Source organism: Hyaena hyaena, unplaced genomic scaffold, assembly GCF_003009895.1.
Source record: "Hyaena hyaena isolate Hyena2069 unplaced genomic scaffold, ASM300989v1 scaffold_1269, whole genome shotgun sequence".
Taxonomy (NCBI): Eukaryota; Metazoa; Chordata; class Mammalia; order Carnivora; family Hyaenidae; genus Hyaena; species Hyaena hyaena.
In genome coordinates this window covers 342,883-368,490 of record NW_024081905.1, presented here as the reverse complement: position 1 = coordinate 368,490, position 25,608 = coordinate 342,883, and the positions used below count along the sequence as shown (strand labels likewise).

At 36.4% G+C, this 25,608-nt stretch overlaps 1 protein-coding gene across 1 annotated transcript; it reads right to left on the bottom strand.

Moving 5' to 3' along the window:
* Positions 1–1,806: 1,806 nt before the first annotated feature.
* LOC120224854 (E3 ubiquitin-protein ligase RLIM-like) lies at positions 1,807–5,415 on the bottom strand. Its single transcript, XM_039223094.1, has 2 exons — positions 5,175–5,415; positions 1,807–3,546 (listed from the first exon to the last, which is right to left on the bottom strand). Exons 1-2 carry the CDS (start codon positions 5,413–5,415, stop codon positions 1,895–1,897), a joined length of 1,893 nt encoding a protein of 630 aa, XP_039079025.1. The 3' UTR covers positions 1,807–1,894.
* Between the last annotated feature and the right edge of the window lie 20,193 nt (positions 5,416–25,608).

Genomic DNA, 25,608 nt, shown 5'->3' with positions numbered 1-25,608 from the left:
TACTATCACCTAAGCCAAGATTGGAAATTTTAAGAAAATTTTGCTGGTTTGGCCAATATACAAAACAACAACAAAAATAGCAACAACAGAACAACCCCCCCACCCCAAATCTCCAGCGTTTTCTGGCTGAATTAGGAGGAAAAGCCTTCACTATGTTTGGATTGGAAAGAAAGCATGACCTTAATTTTGATTTTAAACTGTCATGGCTTTGTGATACTTTTATGGGGACAGCTAAAATTGAATTAGGTAGGCATGTTTTTGAACTTGAGTTTTACCTTTTTACCTTAAAGCTTTCAGAATGCAACATGGGAGGCTCTAAGCAGTAATTGGGTGTTTTGGATCACTCACATAAACATCAAGATATATAAACCCTAAGACACTATAAAAATTAAGGATAAGTTTTTTAAAAATATATGAACTAAACTTATAAATAAAAAGAAATTTAAACTTGAATATGTTTATAAAACAAACATTGAAGAAATACCGATACTGGCTTCTTTCCTTAGTAGTTTACAGTCACAGCAAACCAAATGTGATGTGTTTAAAAGCAATGTAATTAAATTCTGTGGGTTTATCATCTCATCATCTCATCACTTCTAAAGATAAAATGTACTTGTTTTTTCCTTCATGGTGCCAGCTCTGAGTAGATGAAAGGAAAATTGAAAGAGGGGATTGTTAAAGAGCTAAGTCAAAGAGCAGAATGGAGGGCAAGAGTTAGAGGCAAGAAAGCATACAGAGTTTGTAGAGAATTGGGAATGCTGGTTGTGGTAGATGGTCTCTGATCTGCCCTTTGGATCCACTGGCCATCCTTCGCTACCCTGCTTTGTGATTTCAGGAAGCTGACCTTTATCAGCTTCATCTACCAGTCTCTCTTACTGTTTTCCTCAGGTTGGGTTTGGCTAATGTAAACTACCAACAGGATATTAGAAATCAAGAGCAAAGAAAGGTAAGGGTATTTGTATTTATTTCCATGATCCTTCACTCCAAGTTTTAGGTTGGCATTGGCTGCCTTTTGTTCATCTAAGGTCACAGATCTTGTTGGATGGTCTTTTGCTACAACTACAGGACACTCTGGGTTGCAGGAACTACTACTTCTCTATGCCCCTTGAAGCCTAGTGGTGATAATATTGGCTTCTCACAGTTGCTAGACTAGGGTAACATCTCTTGGTTTCCTTTCATTCTTTATACATTTTTAGTAGTCTCTTCATTAAGTGCTCTTCCATCACCTTTTTCAAGTATACTGTCAATTTTTGCCCAGGACCTTAACTGATACATTGGTAGAGGAAAATGGGAGAAATTTAAGGTAGTATTAGGGAGTGATATAAACTGCTGGGAAGAGAGGTAGGAAGACAAAGCTTTTAAAGCTTTTTACAGCATTCTTTGAATGTAACATAAATTTTTTATGTGTGTGACTAATAAATTCTTAACTTCTTAATTATTTTGGTTGTGTTCCTGTTTCTTCATATGCACATCTAAGATAGGACAGTGCTATGAGATATCTGGCATTTACATGACTCTATAAGACTACTAGGATCGATCTGTATTGATTATATCATATTAATGGTCTCATGGAATCGGGGACATTCTACCCCAGTGTACCTGCTAAGTTTCTTTTGAAATTCAGTGATCTACTATAGTTTGAAATTAGTTTTTGCTGTCAGATAGGATAATATTCTTTTTTTTTTTAGTATAGAACAGAAACTGGACAAATTCCAATCATTCCTTTAAGAACCTATAATTCCATTCAGATTGTTATATTTGGATTCAATTTTAGATTAGATTTAAATTATTTTATTTAAGCATCACTCCAGAAGTGGACATAAGCAGGTGACTATTGTTTGTCCATTCTCAGCAACTGAGCTCAGAATTCTCAACTGAGCTGAGAATTCAGATCTCAATTAGAATTTTCTCTTTCAGCAGACCCTACTACTTCCCTACGACAAATAGGACAGGTGGAGTTCTCCGACAGCCAACGATCGATACAGTGGACATGAAATTCATGGGTGCAAGGTAGGATGCGAAGTTTGTTGCCTTCTGTGTACTCAGTGATGCAGATGCTACAGGCTTTTAATGCACAGCCTTCACCAAAAGATCTTATAGCCAAGCTGTCAGTCTGTGCTTTGGTAAGTCCTTTATGTTGGTCATAATCATCTTGATTTAAGAGGAAAGCCTGGTCCAGAATAAGGGAAGCCTGGGAGTCACTGTCATCAAATGTTAGTGGGCTTATAGATCTATTTTCTTGCCTGGTTTCTGATGGTGAGTCTAGTGGTAAGCTTATGTAGTTACTGCCTTCAAATATCACTGAGCTAATTTCTGAATATTCATCACTGGAGCTGGAACTGGACATAGGAGTAGAATTGAAACTAGACATGTAATTGGAGCTTGAACTAGAAATCAATGTGGAACATGAATGGAAATCAGAACTAGGATTTGAACTGCAATCAGAATGAGTCCTAGCATCAGAAGCATATCTTTGATTTGGTGACTCTTCCCTTTCCATGTTTGGACTCAGGCGTGAGACACTGTGCACTAAATCAGTGTCACTGTCCCACAGGTTACCACTTAAGTCACTAGATCCTGTCACTGCCTGCCTTAATGTGCCCTGAATTGCAGAAGGTAATACATCATTGAAACCAATAGTTAGAATGACATGAAGAGGAGGAATTCTGGCATTCCTGGAATAAGCGCTTGCATCTGCCTGCTCAGAATGTGGAAATGTATGCCCAAGTCCTCCTTGTTCACTTTCTAAAGTGACACCATTGTTTGGTGTCTCAGATGTTAAGTGAGTTCTGGTAGCTATGCTGTCTATCTGAGAATATGCCCTAGGATGAACTTGTCCTACTTCACGATTGAGCAGTATAGTTGGATTTATCTGTCCCGGTCTCCAAGATTCACCATCATTGGTTGTGTCTTGAAAGCGTTCTTCTTGAAGTGTACTGCTTGTTCCAGAAGTTGCACGAAGACCCCTATTTTGCAGCTCAAGTTCAGTTATTTGCTGTCTTGATGTTTCTTGGTGCTGAGTCCTAGAAAATCTCTCAGTTTCATTTACCGGAGGCTGCTCAAAAGTCGGAGATGTTATACTATAATGAAATCTTCGTAAAAGTTCACTCATTCTGTTTGGAGCTGGACTTTCAGTCCTAGCTCTGGTTCTCCGACGGTCAGGGCTCCTGCTTCTTACTCTTTGCTGACCTCTGGTAACTGGGACTTGTATTAATGCTTCAGTTGTACTTTGTTCTGATCCAGGTGATCTTATAAATGTTGATTCAGATTGTGTGTTTTCCACTTGACTTTCACTGTTTTCACTGTTGTATGTTCTGGGAGATCTGGTAGATGCTACATATTCATTCTCTGGATTTGGGCTCCCATTATTAGGGTTAGAATTTACTTCTAAACTGAATGTGGAATCATTACTGTCTGAATTAATCTGGCTTATTTCTTCCCAGTATTGGTTTTCTCTTTGCCCACTTGTCACATATTCTGTTTGTCCGAAAATGTTCAGCCAGTCTAATACATACTCACCACTGTTGTCAGAAGACTCTCCTCCACCTGTTAACAAAAAGAAGTGGGGGCATAAAGGAACTACCAAAAGTAGAACCATCATAGAATAGCACTCTGAAACTGTTTCAAAAGCAAAGAAAAAAATAAGAACTTTTGTACGCAGGTATTTTAAACAGATTTCACATATGTAGAGTTAATATTTTGTAAACTACATTTTCTAGATTTACAAGTAAGGCAGGAAAGTTTGAGATCCTTCTCAAAAGAGATAGTTGCAGATAAATTTAGAGAATCTTTTTTATGTTTTCAAAGGGAATCTGGAGCAAGTCTATTTTCAGTATTTCACCATATACATGGGCTTGTGTACCACTGTGGGAGGAAAGTCAAGACATAACATTTTTTTCACTCTACTGTCAAAACACCAATACAGTTAAGCAAGGTTAAGGTACAGTGCTAGTATTTTAGGCTCATTTACATTACTGCCTAATTCTCATTAGCCATAACATTACTTCTTCTAGGCTCTTAAGTGCTTATGATAACATATAAAGTTTTTTTTTTTAAATATAAGACTTGTAGCCATTGCCCAAATTTAAATAAAGATTATAGGTTTAAAAGTATTTGAATACTTCTAAAAGGGGGGGGGGCACCTGCGTGGCTCGGTCAGTTAAGGTGTAAAAAACCTTAACAAAATATTAGCAAACTGAATCCAGTAATACATTCATTAGAAGATTCATTCAGCGGGTGCCTGGGTGGCTCAGTCAGTTAAGCATCTGACTTCCGCTCAGGTCACAATCTCACATCTGGCTCTGTGCTAACAGCTCAGAGCCTGGAGCCTGCTTTGGATTCTGTGTCTCCCTTACTTTCCCCCTCTTCCCCGTTCATGCTGTCTCACTCTCAAATATATTAAAAAATTAAAAAATAAATAAGTAAAAATTTTTTACTACTTCTTAATGTTACCAATATTTTGAATTGACATGAAATTGAAGGTCAGAGCAAATAAATAGACTGAATCTTGCATAGTACATTTGAGGTCATATTTAAGAACCAAACTGTTATATACCCTCTTCATTAGATAGTAAAATTCTCTATTTCACACTAGGGGTGAAGCACCAGACCTGGGGTTAGAGCAGGATTTCTCACCTGTGGCACTGTTGACATTTTGGTGCTGAGCAACTCTCTGTTTTAGGGAGCTATCTTATACATTGTAAGATCCTTGGCCTCTGCCCGCTATTTCCCAGTAACACCCACTCATCATTTTTGACAACCAAAAATATCACAAGACATTGTGAAACATTCCTTGGGGGTTGGGGGAAAAATTACCACAGGTTAAATAGCATATACAATTTTTTCTTTTTTTTTTTGCTAGTTAGGAAGGCCATATAACAAAAATAGGAAGTGAGAGGAACTTTCAGTTGAGGTAGAAACTAAGAAATATATCAATAGGCTATTTCACACTGTTTCCCAATTAAACTAACCCAAATGTGAACTGGGGAAAAAAAACTATCAACATTTCTCATTGAAAATCAAGTAAATACTGAAAAATTATCAAGTCCTCTTTAATGAGAAATTGCTTAGCTCCAAATTAACGTGTGCCATTTCTGAATCGTCTTTGGCTGACACAATTATGAAGTTCCTTACCCATCCGGTTTTAGTCTCCCTCTCTAAAAAATGAAATATACCTGTATTTTCCTCTGAGTTTTCCAGTGGATTTTCTTTAATTTGTTGAAGTCTCTTCAGCAACTCTTCTAATGTACTTTCACCGGGGATGCCTAACAAATCGTTATCCCTCATAAGCTTGTAGTCTTCTTCACTCAGGTTATTTACAAATTCATAAAAGTTTTCTTCGCGGACCAATCGGTCCATCTGACTTTGGAGCCGGGCCGCAGATCCATCTTCTTCGTCAGAATCTGTATTTTCCATTTTTACGAAAACATGAAAAATATCTGACTTTTATGACAGGCTGTTGAAATACAATAACCAGATTTTAATTTATATATAAGTATATATAAATTAATATATATAACATAATATATAATATATTTACATATTGTATTTTATATTATTATATAATTATATGTTGTATAATTAATAATTATATAAATAATATATTATATAATTATTAATTATAGTAAATATTATATATTTATATATAAAACATGTGCAATACAATAACTGGATTATCTCTCCGTTTCCATTGGATTGGCTTTCGCATAGGCGCCTCCTCTCTCACCGTAGTCCAGCTGCGGCTAGGAGTCCAAGAGTCCGTAGCGGAGAACCGCTACATGCCGGAGCTTGCTAGGCCTCGTTGCCTAGGCAACCATTATACTCGCCATTATTACCAACTAGGGACTGAATTCAGGGTAGGTTTCGTTTCGTTCAAAATCAGCACTATCCTACCTTCTTTTACCCACACAAGAGTCTTTTCAGGTGTTCAGATGGCTTTTCCCAGTCCTGATATGCTCTATTTATTTGTATGTTACATTAAAGAACACAAATGTAACTAGTTACATGACGTATGATGGCCTACTGCAAAATGTCGCACGCGCACGCAAGTCATTCTAGTGTAGTGAAGCAATTCTTATTGTGACGAGCCCACAGAACTCTCTCTTTTCTCCTCATGAACTCCTCAGATCATAGATATTAAGAAAGCCAAAACTTTTTGATAATTTACCAGGGCCATGCCTGAATTTCTTTAGTTGGGTCTTTTCCTTTTCACTCTTTTTTTTAAAGTTATGTTTATTTTTTAATTTTTTTTATTTTTTAATTTTTATTATTTTATCATTTAAAATTATTTTTATTATTTTTTAAATATATTTTTTATCCTATTTCACTCTTAATAGCCTTATCTTTAATTATACTCTCCCTTAAGCTTTTGTCAAAACAAACAAAAAGGGGTGTCTGGGTGGATCAGTTTATTAAGCATTCAACTCTTAATTTCACCTCAGGGCATTGATCTCACAGTTCATGAGTTAGAGGCCTATATCAGGCTCTTGAGCTGACTCCAAGGAGTCTGCTTTGGATTCTCTGTCTCTGCCCCTCCTGCATTCTCTCGTTCCCTCTCTCTGTCTCTCTCAAAAATGAATAAATGAACTTAAAAACAAACAAGCAAAAACTTTGACAGGTTTTCTGGTCATTTCCTTAAGGAATTCTCCACAAAAGCATAGTTTCATTTTTTGTTCTCCTTTCTCATAAATATTATAAATATTACTTAAATCTAGCCACAGAAATCGTAGGCACTTTTGAAACATATCTATAACAATTATTTTGCCTACTATAATTGTGTAGTGATATTGCTGATTTTGTTCTATGTAGGTTAGTGCAATTTAGGATGGTATGGTGAGAATAATGCTCATTTGCAATGTTATCTATCTAAAGGAGACCTCCAAGAGTTTTTGGACTCATTAGTACTATCAGCCCCACTTAACAGTTGTTTTGGAATCCTTTATTCAAGTTGTTCCTGTAAATACAAGATTTAGCTATGAAATTTTAAACATTTTTCACTTGGATTTATTTAATAATTAATCTGTCCAACATAAACTGAATCAGTTAATGTCCACTAGAGATATGTCAAATATTGCAAAATAAAGTACTCCCAAGTAATTTATACTCCAGGTGATGGAAAGTCACATAGAAACTATGAAAATACAATATATTATATGCTATAAGAGATTTATATCTGTACTATTGTGTAAGTACAAGAAACTATATGATGATTATTTAATGGGAGTTGAGAAATATTTCAGAGATACTACATTTAAATATGGATCTTTAGATATAATTGTAAGTTTCTACTGGTAGAAAGTGGCAGTTGGGCATGTGTTGGTGAAGAGAGTCTGTGTCAGACTGAGGGAATAAACTTGCAAGACCTTGGCTTCTTTGGGGAACTGTGGCCATAGTTTTAGAGTTGGTGTGGAAATTCTGTGAAATTAATCACAGAAGGAATAATTGACACAGACTATAAATTGAATTTTGATTTTTTTTCCTACAAGAATAGAGCACATGGGGCCCCTGGATGGCTCAATCAGGTGAGTGACAGACTTTGGCTCAGGTCATGATCTCATGGTTCCTGAATTCAACCCTCTCCCCCCACATCAGTGCTCTCTTCTCTGCTGTCAGTGCAGAGTGGCTTGGGACCCTCTGTCCTTCTCTCTGTGTCCCTCCCCTGCTTGTGTTCTCTCTCTGTCTCTCTGTCTCAAATAAACAAATATTAAAAAAATGGGTGATGGGCATTGAGGAAGGCACTTGTTGGGATGAGCACTGGGTGTTGTATAGAAACCAATTTGACAATAAATTATATTTTAAAAAATGAAAGAAATAGGGCACAGATTAAGATGTTTTATTATTTTTTGAGAACAGATTATGGATTTTGGCTTTGCCTGCTTAGTTTTCACTTAACGTACTTATGATAATAGCACCCTGATTTTCTTGAGGGAAAAATCCATTCTTCAATCTTAGTCCACTTGGTATAAGTTTAGCTGAATTCACTGCCATAGAAAAAGGTAAGGACATGGGATGCAGCCATGTCTAATCCGCGTATCTCAAATTGCTGGTTATGGTAGCTGGTTTAAGTATGGGCTTGTAACCAAAAGTGTATTTGAAAGTAAAGTCTGTGGGGCACCTAGGTGGTTTGGTTGGTTAAGTATCTGACTTTGGCTCAGGTCATGATCTCAAGGTTTGTGAGTTTGAGCCCTGGGCTCTATGCTGACAGCTCAGAGCCTGGGGCCTGCTTTGGATTCTGTGTCTCCCTCTCTCTCTGCCCCCTCCCCTGCTTGTGCTCTGTTTCTCTCTCAAAAATAAACATTAAAAAAAATAAAAGTAATAAAAGTAAAATCTTAAATGTTATCTGTAACTATAGAAAATGAAAAATTATTTTCTGCTGTGGTTGCTAAGCTGGTAGGATGTAAACCTAAAGATGCTTGTGGCTATTTTGTGTACCGAGAATGATGAAAATCACTATAAAGAGACAGAGGAAAACACAGATGGAGAAAGGGCTAGATACCTAAAAATATTTTTGAGCAATTCCTGAAGCTAGACGTGCCTTAGGATTTTTAGATCTGTAAACCAATGTATTTCCTTCTTTCTTTTTTTTAATGTAAAGCTTGTGTAGGATTTCTGTCACTTAAAATTTGAAGATTCCTTATAGCTGTAGCAAGAAAGTGATAGGATCAGTGATCTAACCAGATGTCAAAAAGTAATTTTTAATAAATTTGTCACATAAAACTCATTTGCTATTGTCCACTTTATAAAGTTAACATGTTTATGTAGGTTTAATTGGGTTCCGTCTTTTATGAAAAAATAATACAGATTTTTCTGTCATTTATTTAATAAGTATTAGGCACTGAAATTATATGTAATTAAGTTGAAATAAATGAGCACTCATTTTCATTTGATTATGATTTAAATCTGATTAGGCACATAAGTTCATTTTATTAAATTTCTTACTTCTCCGTACCAGATCCTTTTAAAATGTTTATATTTTCATATGTATTTCATATATTATATAATGTATTCTGGTACATTGACCCAGTAATGCTCATTTAATTCTCAACCGAAGAGAAAATGTTCTGAAGTAGATTACCACTGAGCATTTGGTTTATATTAAGAAACAGAATGGTTCTGGTGTGAACTAAAATATCTTTTACTGATACCTTATTAAAGAGTGAGATAATGTTATATGTGACCAATTAGCTCCTTGGTGGGATTTTTAGGATGCCTGCGTTTAGCAAAATCTTAATTAGTGTGAGTAGGTGTGTGCTTGTGTGTGTACATACGCATATAGGTGTGGTGTGATTAGGAAACTTTAAACAGATGTTTGGTTAGGTTAGTAACTATTGGCTCAGGTATAGTTTCTAGGTACTACTAATAGCTCCATTTCGCTTAAGTTTTGAAGTTTCCTTTGCAATGTGAATGTAACTCATCTCAAACATTAAGATGTTGCTACAGTGTTACCACTTAAGTCCTGTTTTTAATATTTGTTATCAAACATCACAGTTGGTTTCTCAAACATTATTTGAATTCCGTGTATTTAAAAGCAATACATGGCGCGCCTGGGTGGCACAGTCGGTTAAGCGTCTGACTTCGGCTCAGGTCATGTTCTCATGGACCGTGGGTTCAAGCCCCACGTTGGGCTCTGTGCTGACAGCCAGCTCAGAGCCTGGAGCCTGTTTCAGATTCTGTGTCTCCCTCTCTCTCTGACCCTCCCCTGCTCACACTGTCTTCTCTCTCTCTCTCTCTCTCTCTCTCTCTCTCTCAGAAATAAATGAAAACATTAAAAAAATAAAAAAAAAGCAATATACTTGACATAATTCAATATATAGGAAAGAGTATTGGATTAAGAATTTAGAGACCCAGGTTGAAGAGTAATCATTAATTCATTATTTGCCCAATCATTTAAACTCTCTAGACTCTAATTTCTGAAACTCTAATGTGAGAAGGTTGAATCTATTTTTCAGAGTTTGATTTAGTCAGTTGCTTAGACAGAGACTTGGGCAGTGGGAATTAAAAAGAACACCTGAACCATAGTGCTGGATTGACAACCATGAAGTACAGAAGAAAAGGTGAGTAGGGATTTTAAGTTAGTGCAGCAATGTTGAGCTAACACAGAGGCAAGAGAATCAGAGCAGGTCAAAATACTGATGTCAATCCAGGAATAACTGTCTCTGAGAACATTAATTCAAAGCCAATAAGTTGAAATGGAGTATTGAGCCACAGAAGGCAATTCCAGATGATTCAGAGCAGAACCAGGCAAGATCATGACAAGCTTGGGGATCAAAGCCTTGAGGTAATAGCATATGTGTATGACTTTGATTTTAGGTTTCTAAGTTAAAATATCTATGCCTTGGATCTCTGAAGGTTGATACTGCATTGTCTTAACATTTTTGTTTATAAGACACTTGAGATGGATGACCTTAATATTTTTTTGTTCCACATTTTATGAATGAAAATATAATCACAACAAATCTTAATTTTTAAAGCACTAGGGAGAATGTTTTAATTAAATTTTTGGAAGGTAGTTACAGTACAGTATAAGTGTAAGTAAAAAGGTAAAGCAAGTTATTATTACTTACCAAGTTAACAAATTATTTTAAGCAAGTTATTATTACTTACCAAGTTAACAAATTATTTTCTTCTTAACATTTTTCATATTTAAATTCACAAATAAAGATGATCAGATTTACCATTTTAGGGGTGAGTGGAAAAATAAAGGCATATTTATCATCTTCTAGATATACTTGCTGTATGCTCTGTTACATATACATACAAGGCCTGGGTGACTGCAAGTATAATCATCAGACTTTTTAATAAACTGGATTGCCATTTGTTTCTTTGTAGCACATCATCCTTATATAGGAGCTAACAGGAGAAAATATGAAATAGCCAAGCATTCTATACTACAAAATACCACCTTAACAGCTAACCAGCATTACTCAGATGCTATACAACTGTGTCTAGTACTCAAAAATACATAAAAAATGAGAGCTGTATTTGATAGGCCATTAAAAAATCAGTTGTTTATACCTGAAATGTTTTTATACAAATGCATGTCTGGATTCCCATTTAGATCTAAAGGCAAATAGCGCATGCACATAAATTACATCAACCTTAGTGGCTTTTTTTTTCTTTGATTTTTTTATAGTTTATTGTCTTTTTTTTTTCTTAAATAGTTTATTGTCAAGTTGGTTTCCATATAACACCCAGTGCTCATCCCAACAAGTGCCCTCCTCCATGCCCTTCACCCATTTTCCCTTTTCCCCCACCCCATCAACCCTGTTTGTTCTCAGTATTTAATACTCTTTATGGTTTGCCTCCCTCCCTCTCCTTAACTATTTTTTCCCCTTCCCCTCCCTCATGGTCTACTCTTAAGCTTCTCTAGATCCACATATGAGTGAAAATATTAGATATCTGTCCTTCTCTGACTGACTTATTTCACTTAGAATAATACCCTCCAGTTCCATCTGCGTTGCTACAAATGGCCAGATTTCATTCTTTCTCATTGCCCTGTAGATTAGCATTGTATAGATAAACCACATTTTCTTGACCCATTCATCAGTTGATGGACATTTAGGCATCACTTTGATTCCCATGCCAGACAGAGACCCAGAAAAAACAAAACAAAACAAAAAAAAACAAAAAAACTATAGGCCAATATCCTTGAAGAATACAGATGCAAAAATCCTCAACAAGATACTAGCAAATCGAATTCAATGGCATATAAAAAGAATTATTCACCATGATCAAGTGGGATTCATTCCTCGGTTACAGGGCTAGTTCAGTATTTTCAAATCAATTAATGCGATACATCACATTAACAAAAAAGATAAAAACTATATGATCCTGTCGATAGATGCAGAATAAGCATTTGACAAAATACAGCATCCTTCTTAATAAAGACCCTTGAGAAAGTCGGCATGGAAAGAATGTACTTAAACATCATAAAAGCCATTTATGAGAAGCCCACAGCTAATATCATCCTCAATGGGGAAGAACTGAGAGCTTTCCTCCTGAGATCAGGAACACGACAGGGATGTCCACTCTCACCACTGTTGTTTCACATAGTACTGGAAGTCCTAGCATCAGCCATCAGACAACAAAAGGAAATAAAAGGCATCAGAATTGGCAAAGATGAAGGCAAACTTTCGCTTTTTGTAGATGACATGATACTCTACATGGAAAACCCAACAGACTCCACCAAAAGACTGCTAGAACTGATCCAAGAATTCAGCAAAACTGCAGGGTACAAAATCAATGTACGGAAATCAGTTGCATTTTTATACACCGACAATGAAGCAACAGAAAGACAAATCAAGAAATGGATCCCATTCACAATTGCACCAAAACCCATAAAATACCTAGGAATAAACCTAACCAAAGATGTAAAAGATTTGTATGATGAAAACTTATGAAGGAAATTGAAGAAGGCATAAAGACATGGAAAAACATTCCATTCCATGCTCATGGATCAGAAGAATAAATATTGTTAAAATGTCATTACTACCCAAAGCAATCTATACATTCAATGCAATCCCAATCAAAATTGCACCAGCCTTCTTCTCAAAGCTAGAAAAAACTATCCTAAAATTTGTATGGAACCACAAAAGATCCCGAATAGCCAAGGTAATATTGAAGAAGACCAAAACGGGAGGCATCACCATCCCAGACTTTAGCCTCTACTACAAAGCTGTCATCATCAAGACAGTATGGTATTGGCACAAAAACAGACACATAGAGCAATGGAATAGAATAGAGAACTCAGAATTGGACCCACAAATATACGGCCAACTAATCTTTGACAAAGCGGGAAAGAGTATCCAATGGAAAAAAGACAGCCTCTTTAACAGGTGGTGCTGGGAGAACTGGGCAGCAACATGCAGAAGAAGGAAACTAGACCACTTTCTTACACCATACACAAAAATAAAGTCAAAATGGATGAAGGACCTGAATGTGAGACAGGAAACCATAAAAACCCTAGAGGAGAAAGCAGAAAACAACCTCCTTGACCTCAGCCGCAACAATTTCTTACTCGACACATCCCCAAAGGCCAGGGAATCAAGAGTAAAAATGAACTATTGGGACCTCATCAGGATAAAAACCTTTGCATGGCAAAGGAAACAATCAACAAAGCTAATAAACAACCAATGGAATGGGAAAAGATAGTTGCAAATGACATATCGGATAAAGGGCTAATATCCAGAATCTATAAGGAACTCACCAAACTCCACACCCGAAAAACAAATAATCCAGTGAAAAAATGAGCAGAAGACATGAACAGACATTTCTCCAAAGAGGACATCCAGATGGCCAAGAGACACATGAAATGTTGCTCAGCGTCACTCATCATCAGGGAAATATAAATCAAAATCCGTTTCCATTTCTGAGTGCTCGGTTAGGTTGCTTGCAGAATGATCCCTAAGAGGGCACTACTCCTTTCTCTTCAGGAAACTTGAAGAGATTCTTAGATTACAGTCTGGACTTGGATTTCCTTTCTGGTGGACGGCTTCCGGATCTAGACTTGGACCTGGTTGGGGAAGAACTGGACACCGAGGAGGACTTGGATTTGGATCGTTAAATAGATCTGGATACAGAGGTTCATGATGATCCACTGTAAGAGCAAGTTTGAGACTTTGCATGGCTGAAGCCAGATCTGCCCTGAAATCAGGATCAATTTCTACTTTTGGAACAGCATTGATGCTTTGGGCTTTAACTGGCATTTGTACCTGTGGGGAGGAGTTCTCCAGCAGCGGTGACCATGATGGGAATCTAGCAGGCAAACACCATCTGCACTTGCAATTCCTGGCCATCCAGCACCATTCTGTGTTGGGTGTCCATGGCAACCTTGGTATGGCACTTGTTAGGGAATTGGATGAAGGCAAAACCACGGACTCTTATGAGGTGGTCCTGCAGGATATACACATTGCTCATGTGCCCATACTTGTCAAAGACTTGTCACGGGGTATTGACTGAGGTGCATTAAATCAGGTTGCTCACCTTAAGAGAGAGCAAGCACTCTACATTTGAAGAAGGGCAGCATAAACTCATGGCCTTTGAGAGCTCAGCCTGAGCACTGCAAACTGAGCCCCAGAAATTGAAAACCTGGGAAGACTGCAGTTTGGCCCAGGCGGCTGCAGTGGTTTTCTCAAGTTCATTCTGCTTTAAGCTCCTTTCTTGTGTGTGTGTGTGTCATCTGACTTCTGTGTGTAGGTGCTTAGAGACACAAGAATATTTGACACACCTCTGCCTATCTCCAGAGCTGAGACTGCCTGAGAAACACTCTTTACCAATTTTTTGATGAATGTTCATGACTATGTAACATACCTTTTTGTGACATTTTCAGTATATTTCTAAACACCTAGTTGTAATTACAGATAAAAGTATATGCATATAGGTATAATTTTGTGATGTTAAATACATTGCAATGCTGACTCATATAGGTTAGGAACATGTCTACTTAGAGAGAAAAACAAAAAAGAAACAAAATACCCAAACAAATCATGAACAGTTGAGATGATTCAGTTGTAAGAATAGGCAAAGAGAAATTGAGAACTACTTGCAGGGCGTGAATTGCAATCAGAAACTCAATATGGGCCCCCTTTTCTGCTTGAAAAATATAATTAGATGTGTCTAAGGTGTTATGATCTGTGATTTCAAATTATATAATTGAATATAACCCAGCTTATTAGAATTTACTGCTTCTTCATTAATTGACACAGTATATTGTCTGATGGAGTAAATTCCTTTCATTTTAAAAATTGTTTTTAAGGATGCCTGGGTTGCTCAGTCAGTTAAGCATCTGACTCTTGATTTCAGCTCAAGTCATGATCTCATCTTTTGTGGGATCGAGCCCTGCATAGGGCTCTGCACTGACAGTGTGGATCCTGCTTGGGATTCTCTCTTCTTCTCTCTCTGCACTTCCCTGCTCATATTCATTCTCTCTCTCTCTCTCTCTCTCTCTCTCTCTCAAAATAAAGATTTAAAAATTGTTTTTAGGACTAATAACTATATTTTGTCAAATTACTGACATGTTTTCTCATGAATCATGTCCACTTCAATAAATGAGCTTCATAATATAGGGAGTAGAAAATACTATTTTATTAGTTATTTCTCATCTTCAGTGAACATTGTATACTCTTTGCAAGCCACAATATATTCTGCACGTTATCAATCCACAGATGTGTGCTGTGGTTATCCATTGTTGCATAATAACTTACATCAAAACTTGGTGGCTGAAACTAATGATTTATTATTATTTTATTGCACAGTTCTAAGACACTGGAATTCAGACATAAGACAGTGGGGCTTGTTTCTCTTGTTTCTCTTCCAGTGTATCAGCTGAATTAACTAGGGTAACTGGGATAGCTTGTCTGGAACTACTGGGTATCAGCTGGTTCCCAACAACCCCCCCACCCCCACCCCTTGACCGTGGCTCCTTTTTTAGAGCCACTTATTGTAGTTAGCCTGGCAGATTTCTAGGTTTATTAGATTTCTTACATATCAACTCCAGTTTATGAGAAACCATAGTTCTCTTAACATCTATGTCCAGGGAAGTATATAGTATCAGTTTTGCATTACTTCTAGGATATTACATTTATCAAAGCAACTATAGAAGTTCAAAGGAGGAGAAAAAGAATCTGTCATTCAATGAAGTATGAAGGATTTGCAGTAATCTTTAATTTACCATAGTCAGTCCTCTCAATAGATCATATTTACATTCTTCTTACATGAAAAAATACATTAACCCCTTTTTAAGACCACCAAAATATGAATATCCAGGACCTTGTCATCTTAATTAGGTCTAGGGCAGAAGAGACTCTTCAGGTACAATTTCTTGAGTTTTGTTACTCTTAATCAGACCTTTGAAATAAAGGGGCACGCATCTCCCCTTCTCTCATGTAACATACCCTCTTGAGCTAGACATAAGATAGGCTTAATAGACAGTTCTGTTCAATAGGACTAGTCCACAGTAATTCTAAAATTCAACTAAGCATATGTTTCCAGGTCCTTGGTTAGAGCCTAGTCCCATTTCTAAGTCATCAACTGGTCTTTTGGTATCTTCATTCAGTCTTCTGAGTCTTCCTATCTTACTTCAAACAAATGGTCCATGTCAATGTTTGTAGCAGAATAGCTTTCTTAGTGTGCTTCCTGTGTGTACAAGGTTGAGAATTTCTCTCATTCTGAACTGTTTCTGTCCCTTTTTTTCTAAGCTCACAGTGCTTCTAAAAGCATAGATCCTCTATCAGATTGCTTTTGATTCTTATTGGGTGTTCACTCCATTAAACAAAATTTACTCCCACATTTCTTTCTGAGAAAAGTCTTTATCTGCCTTTGCTCACTGTGAGGCTGATGTGAGTTGTCTGCTAAAGAGTGAGGAATGTTTTGAAATCTTTCTGAGATCTTAAAAAAGGGATTGGTTAGCGACACCCTTTTCTTTATTCTGAGACTGTTTTACTGTCCAGGTTTTGTACTTTCTTCTGAGGCCATTGTTTACCTTTGGATCTTTTCTTAGCTGAAAAGGCTGTCCTGAGCAGCCTTTTTTGCATACATTTTTGTTCTAAAACTGAAAAATTGCTTCTTTAGTTAGTTTTCTATCTTCTCATATATTATCAGAGGCATTTAAAGAAGTCAGTTGAATTTTTTTAATTCTTTCTAGACATCTCCTTAGATTTATGAGTTTATTAGGTACACTTGCTATTTTTCACAATACTCCAGGTAATAGTTTTGCTACTCATTTTGCAGTAGGTGATTTAGGTTCCTAGTTCTCTAGGTACTCCTTTACTTTCTTTTAGCTCTTTCAAATTTTAACAATTATGTCATGCCCTGCTAAAGGTCATACAATAAGCAGGGATTTTTTTAGTTGTTCAAGCTCTTTTATCACTCTCTCAATAAAAAAATATTTTATTTGTTTACTTTTTAATGTTTATTAACTTCTGAGGGACAGAGACAGTGTGAGCAGGTGTGGGGTGGGCAGAGAGAGAGAGAGCCTCCAAAGCAGGCTCCAGGCTCTGAGCTGTCAGCACAGTCCAACGCAGGTCTTGAACTCATAGACCATGAGATCATGACCTGAGCCAAGTCGGATGCTGACTGAGCCACCCAGCCACCCCAATAAAAAAGACTTTAGCCCTTAATTACATGAGTTCCCTTAAGAGAAACATTCCAAGGTAAAGGTGAATTGATGGTTACTTTGTCTCAATTAAAAAAAATAGCAGTATACATGTCAGTGACATTAAAAATTATATAGGCTCTTATTCATTTAAAGGACTCTGCCTTTCTGTGAATTAATTTTATGAAAACAAGTCATATATTCTTCATGAAAATCAGGTCTGATTTATGTCAGAGAAGAGACGACACTGAACCAGCATTTGGGACTTAGATTCCTATCCTGGATTCTCTGCAGATAAGCCATAGTACCCAAGATAGTCAACTCCTGAGTTCAGGTTTTAATCTCTTTCAAATGAGGGAGTTAGAACAGGTGATCTTTGTGTTCTATCCAAGCTGTAAAACATCACTTACCTCAAATTGTTGAAATGTTCATTTTTAAAACTTTGACAAAAAATCAAACAAATTTATTGAAACTAATATTATAATGAAAATGGTGAAAGTTCTTTTTAAAATGATAGTTTGCATGCTGTACTGGATTCCATTCTCTGGCAACAGTTTACTCATTTAAAATGATCATCCCTTTATGGTTTGGATCAAGTAAAGAATCATTTCAGAAACTTTAGGTGTTTGTTATCTAAGGCATATATCCTTGATTTGAAAGTCAGGAAACACATATTCTTATTTTACTATCCCCTTTCATTGTCTATAATTTGAGGCAATAATTCTTTTTTCTTTTTTTTTAATATATTTTATTGTCAAATTGGCTAACATACAGCATGTAAAGTGTGCTCTTGGTTTTTGCGGTAGATTCCCATGGTTCATCACTTACATACAACTCCCAGTGCAGGTGTTGGAAAAACTGTTGCCAAAATTTGTGAGAACTTGGTCTGCCCAATATGAGACATAGTTAGTCATACAGGGATTCAGAAATTACCCAAGCTGTGGCTCTGGAGCAAGGAAGAGATGGAAGAGATATGCCCAACCTTTCTTCTCTTCACTTCTATCCAGCTAATGTTTCTCTTTGAATGCATAATGAATCCAAGAGAGCCTGGGCAATGCAGTGTGAATGGGGCAACCTCGTAAGGCATAGGACAGTTAAAGAGCAGAAAATGAAGCAGACTGTGTGAACAAACAGAATGACTAGCATATCCTGTTATGTTAGTCTTGCCTTCCTAGGATCATGAATACCTGGAGTCAGGCACATAACTGTTTTACACTAAAATATCCACAACATGAGGCCATAAGTAACCTCTTGTGTTTCCCTGCTTGTGTTTCCCTTTAATTTTAAAGTAAGTGCTTCATTTTCAAGAGAGATCTTTCAGAATATATATATATATATATATATATTTTTTTTTTTTTTTTTTTTTTTTTTTTTTTTTTTTTTTTTTTTTTTTTTTTTTTTTTTTTTTTTTTTTTTTTTTTTTTTAAAAATTTTTTTAATGTTTATGTTTTTTTTTGAGATAGAGAACAAAACATAAGCAGGGGAGGGGCAGAGAGAGAGGGAAATGCAGAATCTGACACAGGTTCCAGGCTCTGAGCTGTCAACACAGAGCCCGATGTAGGGCTTGAACTCACAAACCATGAGATAATGACCTGAGACAAAGTTGGACATTCAATTGACTAAATCATCCGGTACCCCTGAAGTCCCACGTACTTAACTGTCTACTGTAAGAAAGCTGTGTTTGTGATTTTATTTTATTTTATAATTTTATTTTCTCCTTTCAAATTTATATTTAAATTTTAGTTAACATGCAGTGCAATATTGGTTTCAGGAGTAGAATTCAGTGATTCATCACTTACATAAAACACCCAGTGCTCATCATCACAAGTGCCCTCCTTAATTCCCATCACCCACATTGGCCATCCCCCACCAGTGTCCTTCTGTCAATGCTCAGTTTGTTCTGTATTCTTTAAAGAGTCTCTTATGGTTCCCCCCCCCATTTTTTCTTTTTCTTATTTTTTTCTCCCCTTCCATATGTTCATGTGTTTTGTTTCTTAAATTCCACATGAGTGAAATTATATGGTATTTCTCTTTCTCTGACTGACTTATTTCGCTTAGCATAACACACTGTAGCTCCATCCCTATCATTGCAAATATATGATTTTATTTTAAAGAGTTACTGAGTGAAGAAAATTTTCAGATTAAATCTGATGATTGGCATTGTAATAATGCAAACTTGAGGGTACTTCTCAGTCTTTTCTGAATCCTTATTTTGTTCATGTTTGTACTTTCTGTGTTAATCCTCATGTTGTAATGAAAATTTAGGCCTTACCTTCCCAACTTCTATTGGTCAATAAGATGAATTTGCCCTTTTATTAGGGTCACCTTCATGGCCAGAGTTGATTTTGGTTTCATGTACCTTAATTTTGAACCATAGTTTATGACTTATTCTGTTTGTCATTTTCTCTAGAGCATTATCAGAAAAAAGAATACATAAATCTCATCCACTAAGGCAGAAAAATGGGTTGGATTTTCCCATTTGATGTTTTATGCATTGATGTTCCTTATGTTGCCCCATTTTTATCTTCTTGAGAAACTAGATATAAAGCAAAAACTTGAGTCCCAAATTAGTTCATAGTTTGATCAAAATAGCATGGAGCTGACATCTGCGTTCTCAGGTTTGATTCAACAATCAGTGGTGTGATTATGGGAGAGGTACTTTACTCTTCTATGTCTCAGATGCTGCATCAATAAAATATGAGAATTGAACTGTTTTATATTTAATATTACATTCAACTTTTAGTATTCTTAATCAGGAAGTAAATTGAAGGTTACCAAAGGTTTTCTCTTCCAGTCCGTACCCTAAATATAAATATAACTCAATGAACAATAGTTCACATGAACAATCAAAAAAGAAAGAAGGTGACATTATATTATGAAATGATTTTTACTTCCAGATAAAAACTTGTTTACTCATTCTTTTCAAGCACTGTTTTCTTAGTTGATTTTGAAACTAAATAAATAAAGCATGCTGAGCAATAGGTCATTGAACTTGTGATTACTCCTTTTCATCTGAGAAAAAGTTTGTTAAAATTTCTTCATCCTCCCTGGTCAGCTGAACCAAATTGATTTATTACCTCTTTCAGCTAAGCACCAACATTTTATTGCAGTGACTGTGATGATCACAATGTCATAAGTTTGACTCATGCCCTCATGATGGTGTAAATATCTACCAAAAGATCAAGAATGATGAAAAGAAACTCTTTGTGCCACTTGGCATCAAAAGTTCTTAAAAGTAGATGAAGTAGTGTGGTCTGGAAACAAATGGCAATCAGAAAGGGAAGAAAATGGAGAGTAAGAGAGATAAGATATCCTCAGGAAAGTAGTAGGATTCTTGCTTTTAAAAATCACTTAATATGAAAGAGAAAAGAATTCCTAGTCCATTATACTTAACTGTTTTTCCATTTTCCTGATTACTTAGAACAATTAAGGTATTAAGTTTGTTTTAAGTAATATTCTTTTCAGTAAAAATATCTCACTGAAAGGATCTTATTTGGTTATTAAGTATTTTATGCATTTCAAAAACAAACATAAATCATAGCCGGACATGGCTTTTTGGAACTGACCCTAATGAACTGTCAAGATAATTTATTCTGAAGGCTGATGTTTAAACTCACTTTTGCTTTCTTCAGCTCCTCATTTTCCTCAGGAAAATTCCCAAGGGCTGTGAGGCAAGTCCCCCTAGAATCTATTCATTTTCTCCAAAATTTCAATTTATTTCTTTATATCCTTAGAGTTTATTATTAGAACCAAGCTCTCCTATGGGAGTGTAGGGTAGCACATTAGTTATAATGAAAGGGCTAGGACCAGTAGCCCTTTCTGATTACATGAAATTGATAATTCTCAAACGCCATGAGCTTTCCTTTTCTCAATCTCTGGAGGGATGAATGAGAAATTAAGCAATATTGGAAGATCTTGGCATCTACAGCCTAAGGAAACAGTAGAACAATTTCAGTTGTGGAAAGTTTTCCTTTCTTCTTTCTCGGTTCTTTGGCTGGTCTAATAATTAAATTGATACGAAATAGGTTAACAGACAAAAAACAAACAGTAGTTTAATAGCATGTATACATCCTGTATAAATTTGAGAGACTCAAGAAAACTGAGTAACTCCCCCAAATGGCCAAAGCCATTACCTTAAATACCATCTTTAGCTAAAGAGAAAAGAAGATTTTGTGGGTAAGGAATCAGTTATTGGAGATGACCAGGAAAAGCAAAGTAAAGGAGGATTAAGATTGTAATGCAGATTTAGGTCCTGGCTTTCCTAGAGATTTAGTACCTTTTTTATTTCTTTTTTATTTCTTTTTTTATTTTTTACTAGTACAGAGAGGGAGATACCCTTTTAATTGGAGATTTTCCTTATACATGTAAATGTATTTTACACAAGGGTAACTTCTACTCAGTTTTTGGTTTCACCTGTGTCTGCTGCTTCTTAAAGATAACCAGCATATTCTTTGCCAATTCTGATGGCTTTTATTTCCTTTTGTTGTCTGATTGCTGATGCTAGGACTTCCAGCACTATGTGAAACAACAGTAGTGAGAGTGGACATCCTGTCGTGTTCCTGATCTCAGAGGTAAAGCTCTCAGTTTTTCCCCATTGAGGATGATATTAGCTGTGGGCTTGTCATGGTTTTTATGTTATTTAAGTACATTCCATCTATGCCGACTTTCTCAAGGGTCTTTATTAAGAAGGGATGCTATATTTTCTCAAATGCTTTTTCTGCATCTATTGACAGGAATGTAAACTGGTGCAGCCCCTCTGGAAAACAGTGTGGAGGTTCCTCAAAACATTAACTATAGAACTCTCCTATGACCCAGCAATAGCACTGCTAGGAATTTACCCAAGGGATATAGGAGTGCTGATGCATAGGGGCACATGTACCCCAATGTTCATCGCTGCACTCTCAATAATAGCCAAGTCATGGAAACAGCCTAAATGTCCATCAACTGATGAATGGATCAAGATGTCGTTTATGTATACAATGGGATACTACATGGCAATGAGAAAGCATGAAATCTGGCCATGTGTAGCAATGTGGATGGAGCTTGAGGGTGTTATGCTGAGCGAAATAAGTCAGGCAGAGAAAGACAGATACCATATGTTTTCACTTATAAGTGGAACAGGAGAAACTTAACAGAGGACTATGGGGGAGGAGAAGGGGGAAAAAATAATTGGGGAGAGGGAGGGAGGCAAACCATGAGAGATTCTTGAATACTGAGAACAAACTGAGGGCTGATGGGGGTGGGGGAGAGGGGAAGGGGGATGATGGGCATGGAGGAGTGCATTTGTTGGGATGAGCACTGGGTGTTATATGGAAACCAACTTGACAGTAAACTATGAAAAAAAGAATATGCTAGGAAGAAATCATTTCTGTTGTAAATCAATAATTTATAATTGAAACCATATATTATAATATTCTACCAATTAAAATAAAATGAAATACTAAAAAAATAAAAAATAAAATGTAGTTTAAAAAAATGTCTAAAAAAATAACCAACTTAAAATAATCCCCATGACAAGGATACACATTTTGAGGTGGCAAATTCTGCTCATCTTCAAACCTGCCTATGACATATGAAACTTTAAATAAGAGTTTTCGTAATCAAAAAGCTAAGTTGCTTTATTTCATTGAACCAGTCTGTTAGTTCTGAGAATTGGTCAGTTCAGTTGAACAATTATGTCTCATTTCAGGAGATGGTCTTTCAGGTGGGCTCCCAAAGTTAGGCCTATAGTTTACAAGCAATCAGGTAATTAATAAGAGGCATTTCTAGGGTTGCCTGGCTGGCTCTGTTGGAAAGAGCATGCAACTCTTGATCCTGAGATTGTGAGTTTGAGCCCCACGTTGGTAGAAGAGATTACTTAACAATAAAATCTTTTTCATTCTTCTGCATGTTGCTGTCCAGTTCTCCCAACCATTTGTTAAAGAAGCTTTTTCCATTGGAAATTCTTTCCTGCTTTGTCAAAGATTAGTTGGCCATACATTTGTGGGTCCATTTCTGGGTTCTGTATTCTTTTCCATTGGTCTATGTGTCTGTTTTTGTGCCAGTACCATAATGTCTTGATTATTACAGCTTTGTAGTAGAGGCTAAAGTCTGGGATGGTGATGCCTCCACTTTGGTTTTCTTCTTCAAAATTACTTTGGCTGTGTAGGGTCTTTTGTGGTTCCACACAAATTTTAGGATTGTTTGTTCTAGCTGTGAGAAGATTGTCAGTGCAGTTTTGATTGGGATTTCACCATATGTGTAGATTGCTTTGGGTAGTATTGACATTTTAACAGTATTTATTCTTCCAATCCATGAGCATGCAATGTTTTTCTCTTTGTTTGTGTCTTCTTCAATGTCCCTCATAAGTTTTCTATAATTTTCATCATACAGATCTTTTACATCTTTGGTTAGGTTTATTCCTAGGCATTTTATGGTTTTTTTGGTGCAATTGTGAATGGGATAAGTTTTTTGATTTCTCTCTCTGTTGTTTCATTATTGGTGTCTAAAAATGCAACCGATTTCTGTACATTGATTTTGTACTCTGTGGCTTTGCTAAATTCTTGGATCAGTTCTAGCAGACTTTTGGTGGAGTCAGTCAGGTTTTCCACATAGAGTATCATGTCATCTTTCTTACATAATACACAAAAATAAACTCTAAAGGACCTGAATGTGAGACAGTAAACCATCAAAACCCTAGAGGAAAAAGCAGGAAACAACCTTGACCTCAGGCACAGTAATTTCTTATTCGACACATCCCCAAAGGCAAGGGAATCAAGAGCAAAAATGAACTATATGGACCTCATCAAGATAAAAAACAAAACAAAACAAAACAAAAAAAAAACTTTGCATGGCAAAGGAAACCATCAACAAAACTAATAAGCAACTGGCGGGATGGGACAAGATAGATGTAAATGACATATCAGATAAAGGGCTCGTATCCAATATCTATAAAGAACTCACCAAATTCCACATCTGAAAAGCAAATAATCCAGTGAAGAAATGAGCAGAAGACATGAATAGACACTTTTTCAGAGAAGACATCCAGATGGCCAACAGACACATGAAACAATGTTCAATGTCCCTCATCATTAGGGAAATACAAATCAAAACCACACTGAGGTACCAGCCAGATGGCTAAAATGAACAAATTAGGAGACCATAGATGTTGGCGAGGTTGTAGAGAAATGAGCACATTCTTATACTGTTGGTGGGAATGCAAACTGGTGCAGCCACTCTGGAAAACACTGTGGAGGTTCCTCAAAAAATTAACAATAGAACTCACCTATGACCCAGCAATAGCACTGCTACGAATTTACCCAAGTGATACAGGAGTGCTGATGCATAGGGGCACATGTACCCCAATGTTCATAGAGCACTTTCAACAATAGCCAAATCATGGAAAAAGCATAAATGTCCATGAACTGACAAATGGATAAAGAAGTTGTCGTTTATATAAACAATGGAATACTAAATGGCAATGAGAAAGCTTGAAATCTGGCCATTTGTAGCAACGTGGATGAAGCTTGAGGGTGTTATGCTGAGCAAAATAAGTCAGTCAGAGAAAGATATGTCATATGTCATTCTGTAGAAGCTTAACAGAAGACCATGGAGAAGGAGAAGGGGAAAAATAGTTAAGGAGAGGGAGGGAGGCAAACCATAAAGAGACTCTTAAGTACAGAGAACAAACAGGGTGGATGAGGGTGTGGGGGAGAGAGGAAAGGGGTTGATGGAAATGGAGAAGGGCACTTGTTGGGATGAGCACTGGGTGTTGTATGGAAACCAATGTAACAGTAAATTTTATAAATAATAAAAAAAATAAAAATGGCATTTGTATGGAAGCAGGAAAAACAAAGTTTAATGGTTGGAGTAAATTACAAATCTAGTGTCTGAGTCTTGAGAGCTGCCAGTTGAGAAGATTTCTAGGTGTCAGGCTCAAATCATTTTCAGATGGTGTGCAGGCAGCCGATGGCAATCAGATTTTCCTGGTTTGCTGTATGAATGCCTCTGATGATGTCACTGGGTATACCAGTAAACTTTCCTAGGGGTTTTTAAGAAGAATGATGTAGATTTTCTAAACATGAGCTTTTGTTGTGTTTCTCTGAAGTTTATATCAAATTATCTTGCTTCACTTATCAGGGCTTCAAGCAAAAGGGCAGTTTTAGTTGTCAGTAATTCCAAGTCACAGGAGTGGAGAAAATTGGAAACATTAGTTTGGAGATTTGTAGCCAGATGAGGAAACTGTAAGAATGTAGGATCTAGTCCAGTTCACAGATAAATAACAAAACCTCAGAGACAATTAACATGTTAACTGACTGAGCCACCCAGGGACCCTTAGAATATGCTTTTTCATTGTGTAGTCTTTTAATGTGACATAAAATATGTTTACTAATTGACCCAAATTTATCTTTAGTTTCTCTGCAATAAGCCAAAAGTAGACAAACCTGTGTTCAGTAATTAATGTTTCATTATTTTATCTTACATGGAAATGATCTAGATATTCAATAAATTTCCATCATATAACTTAACTTAGCAAAACT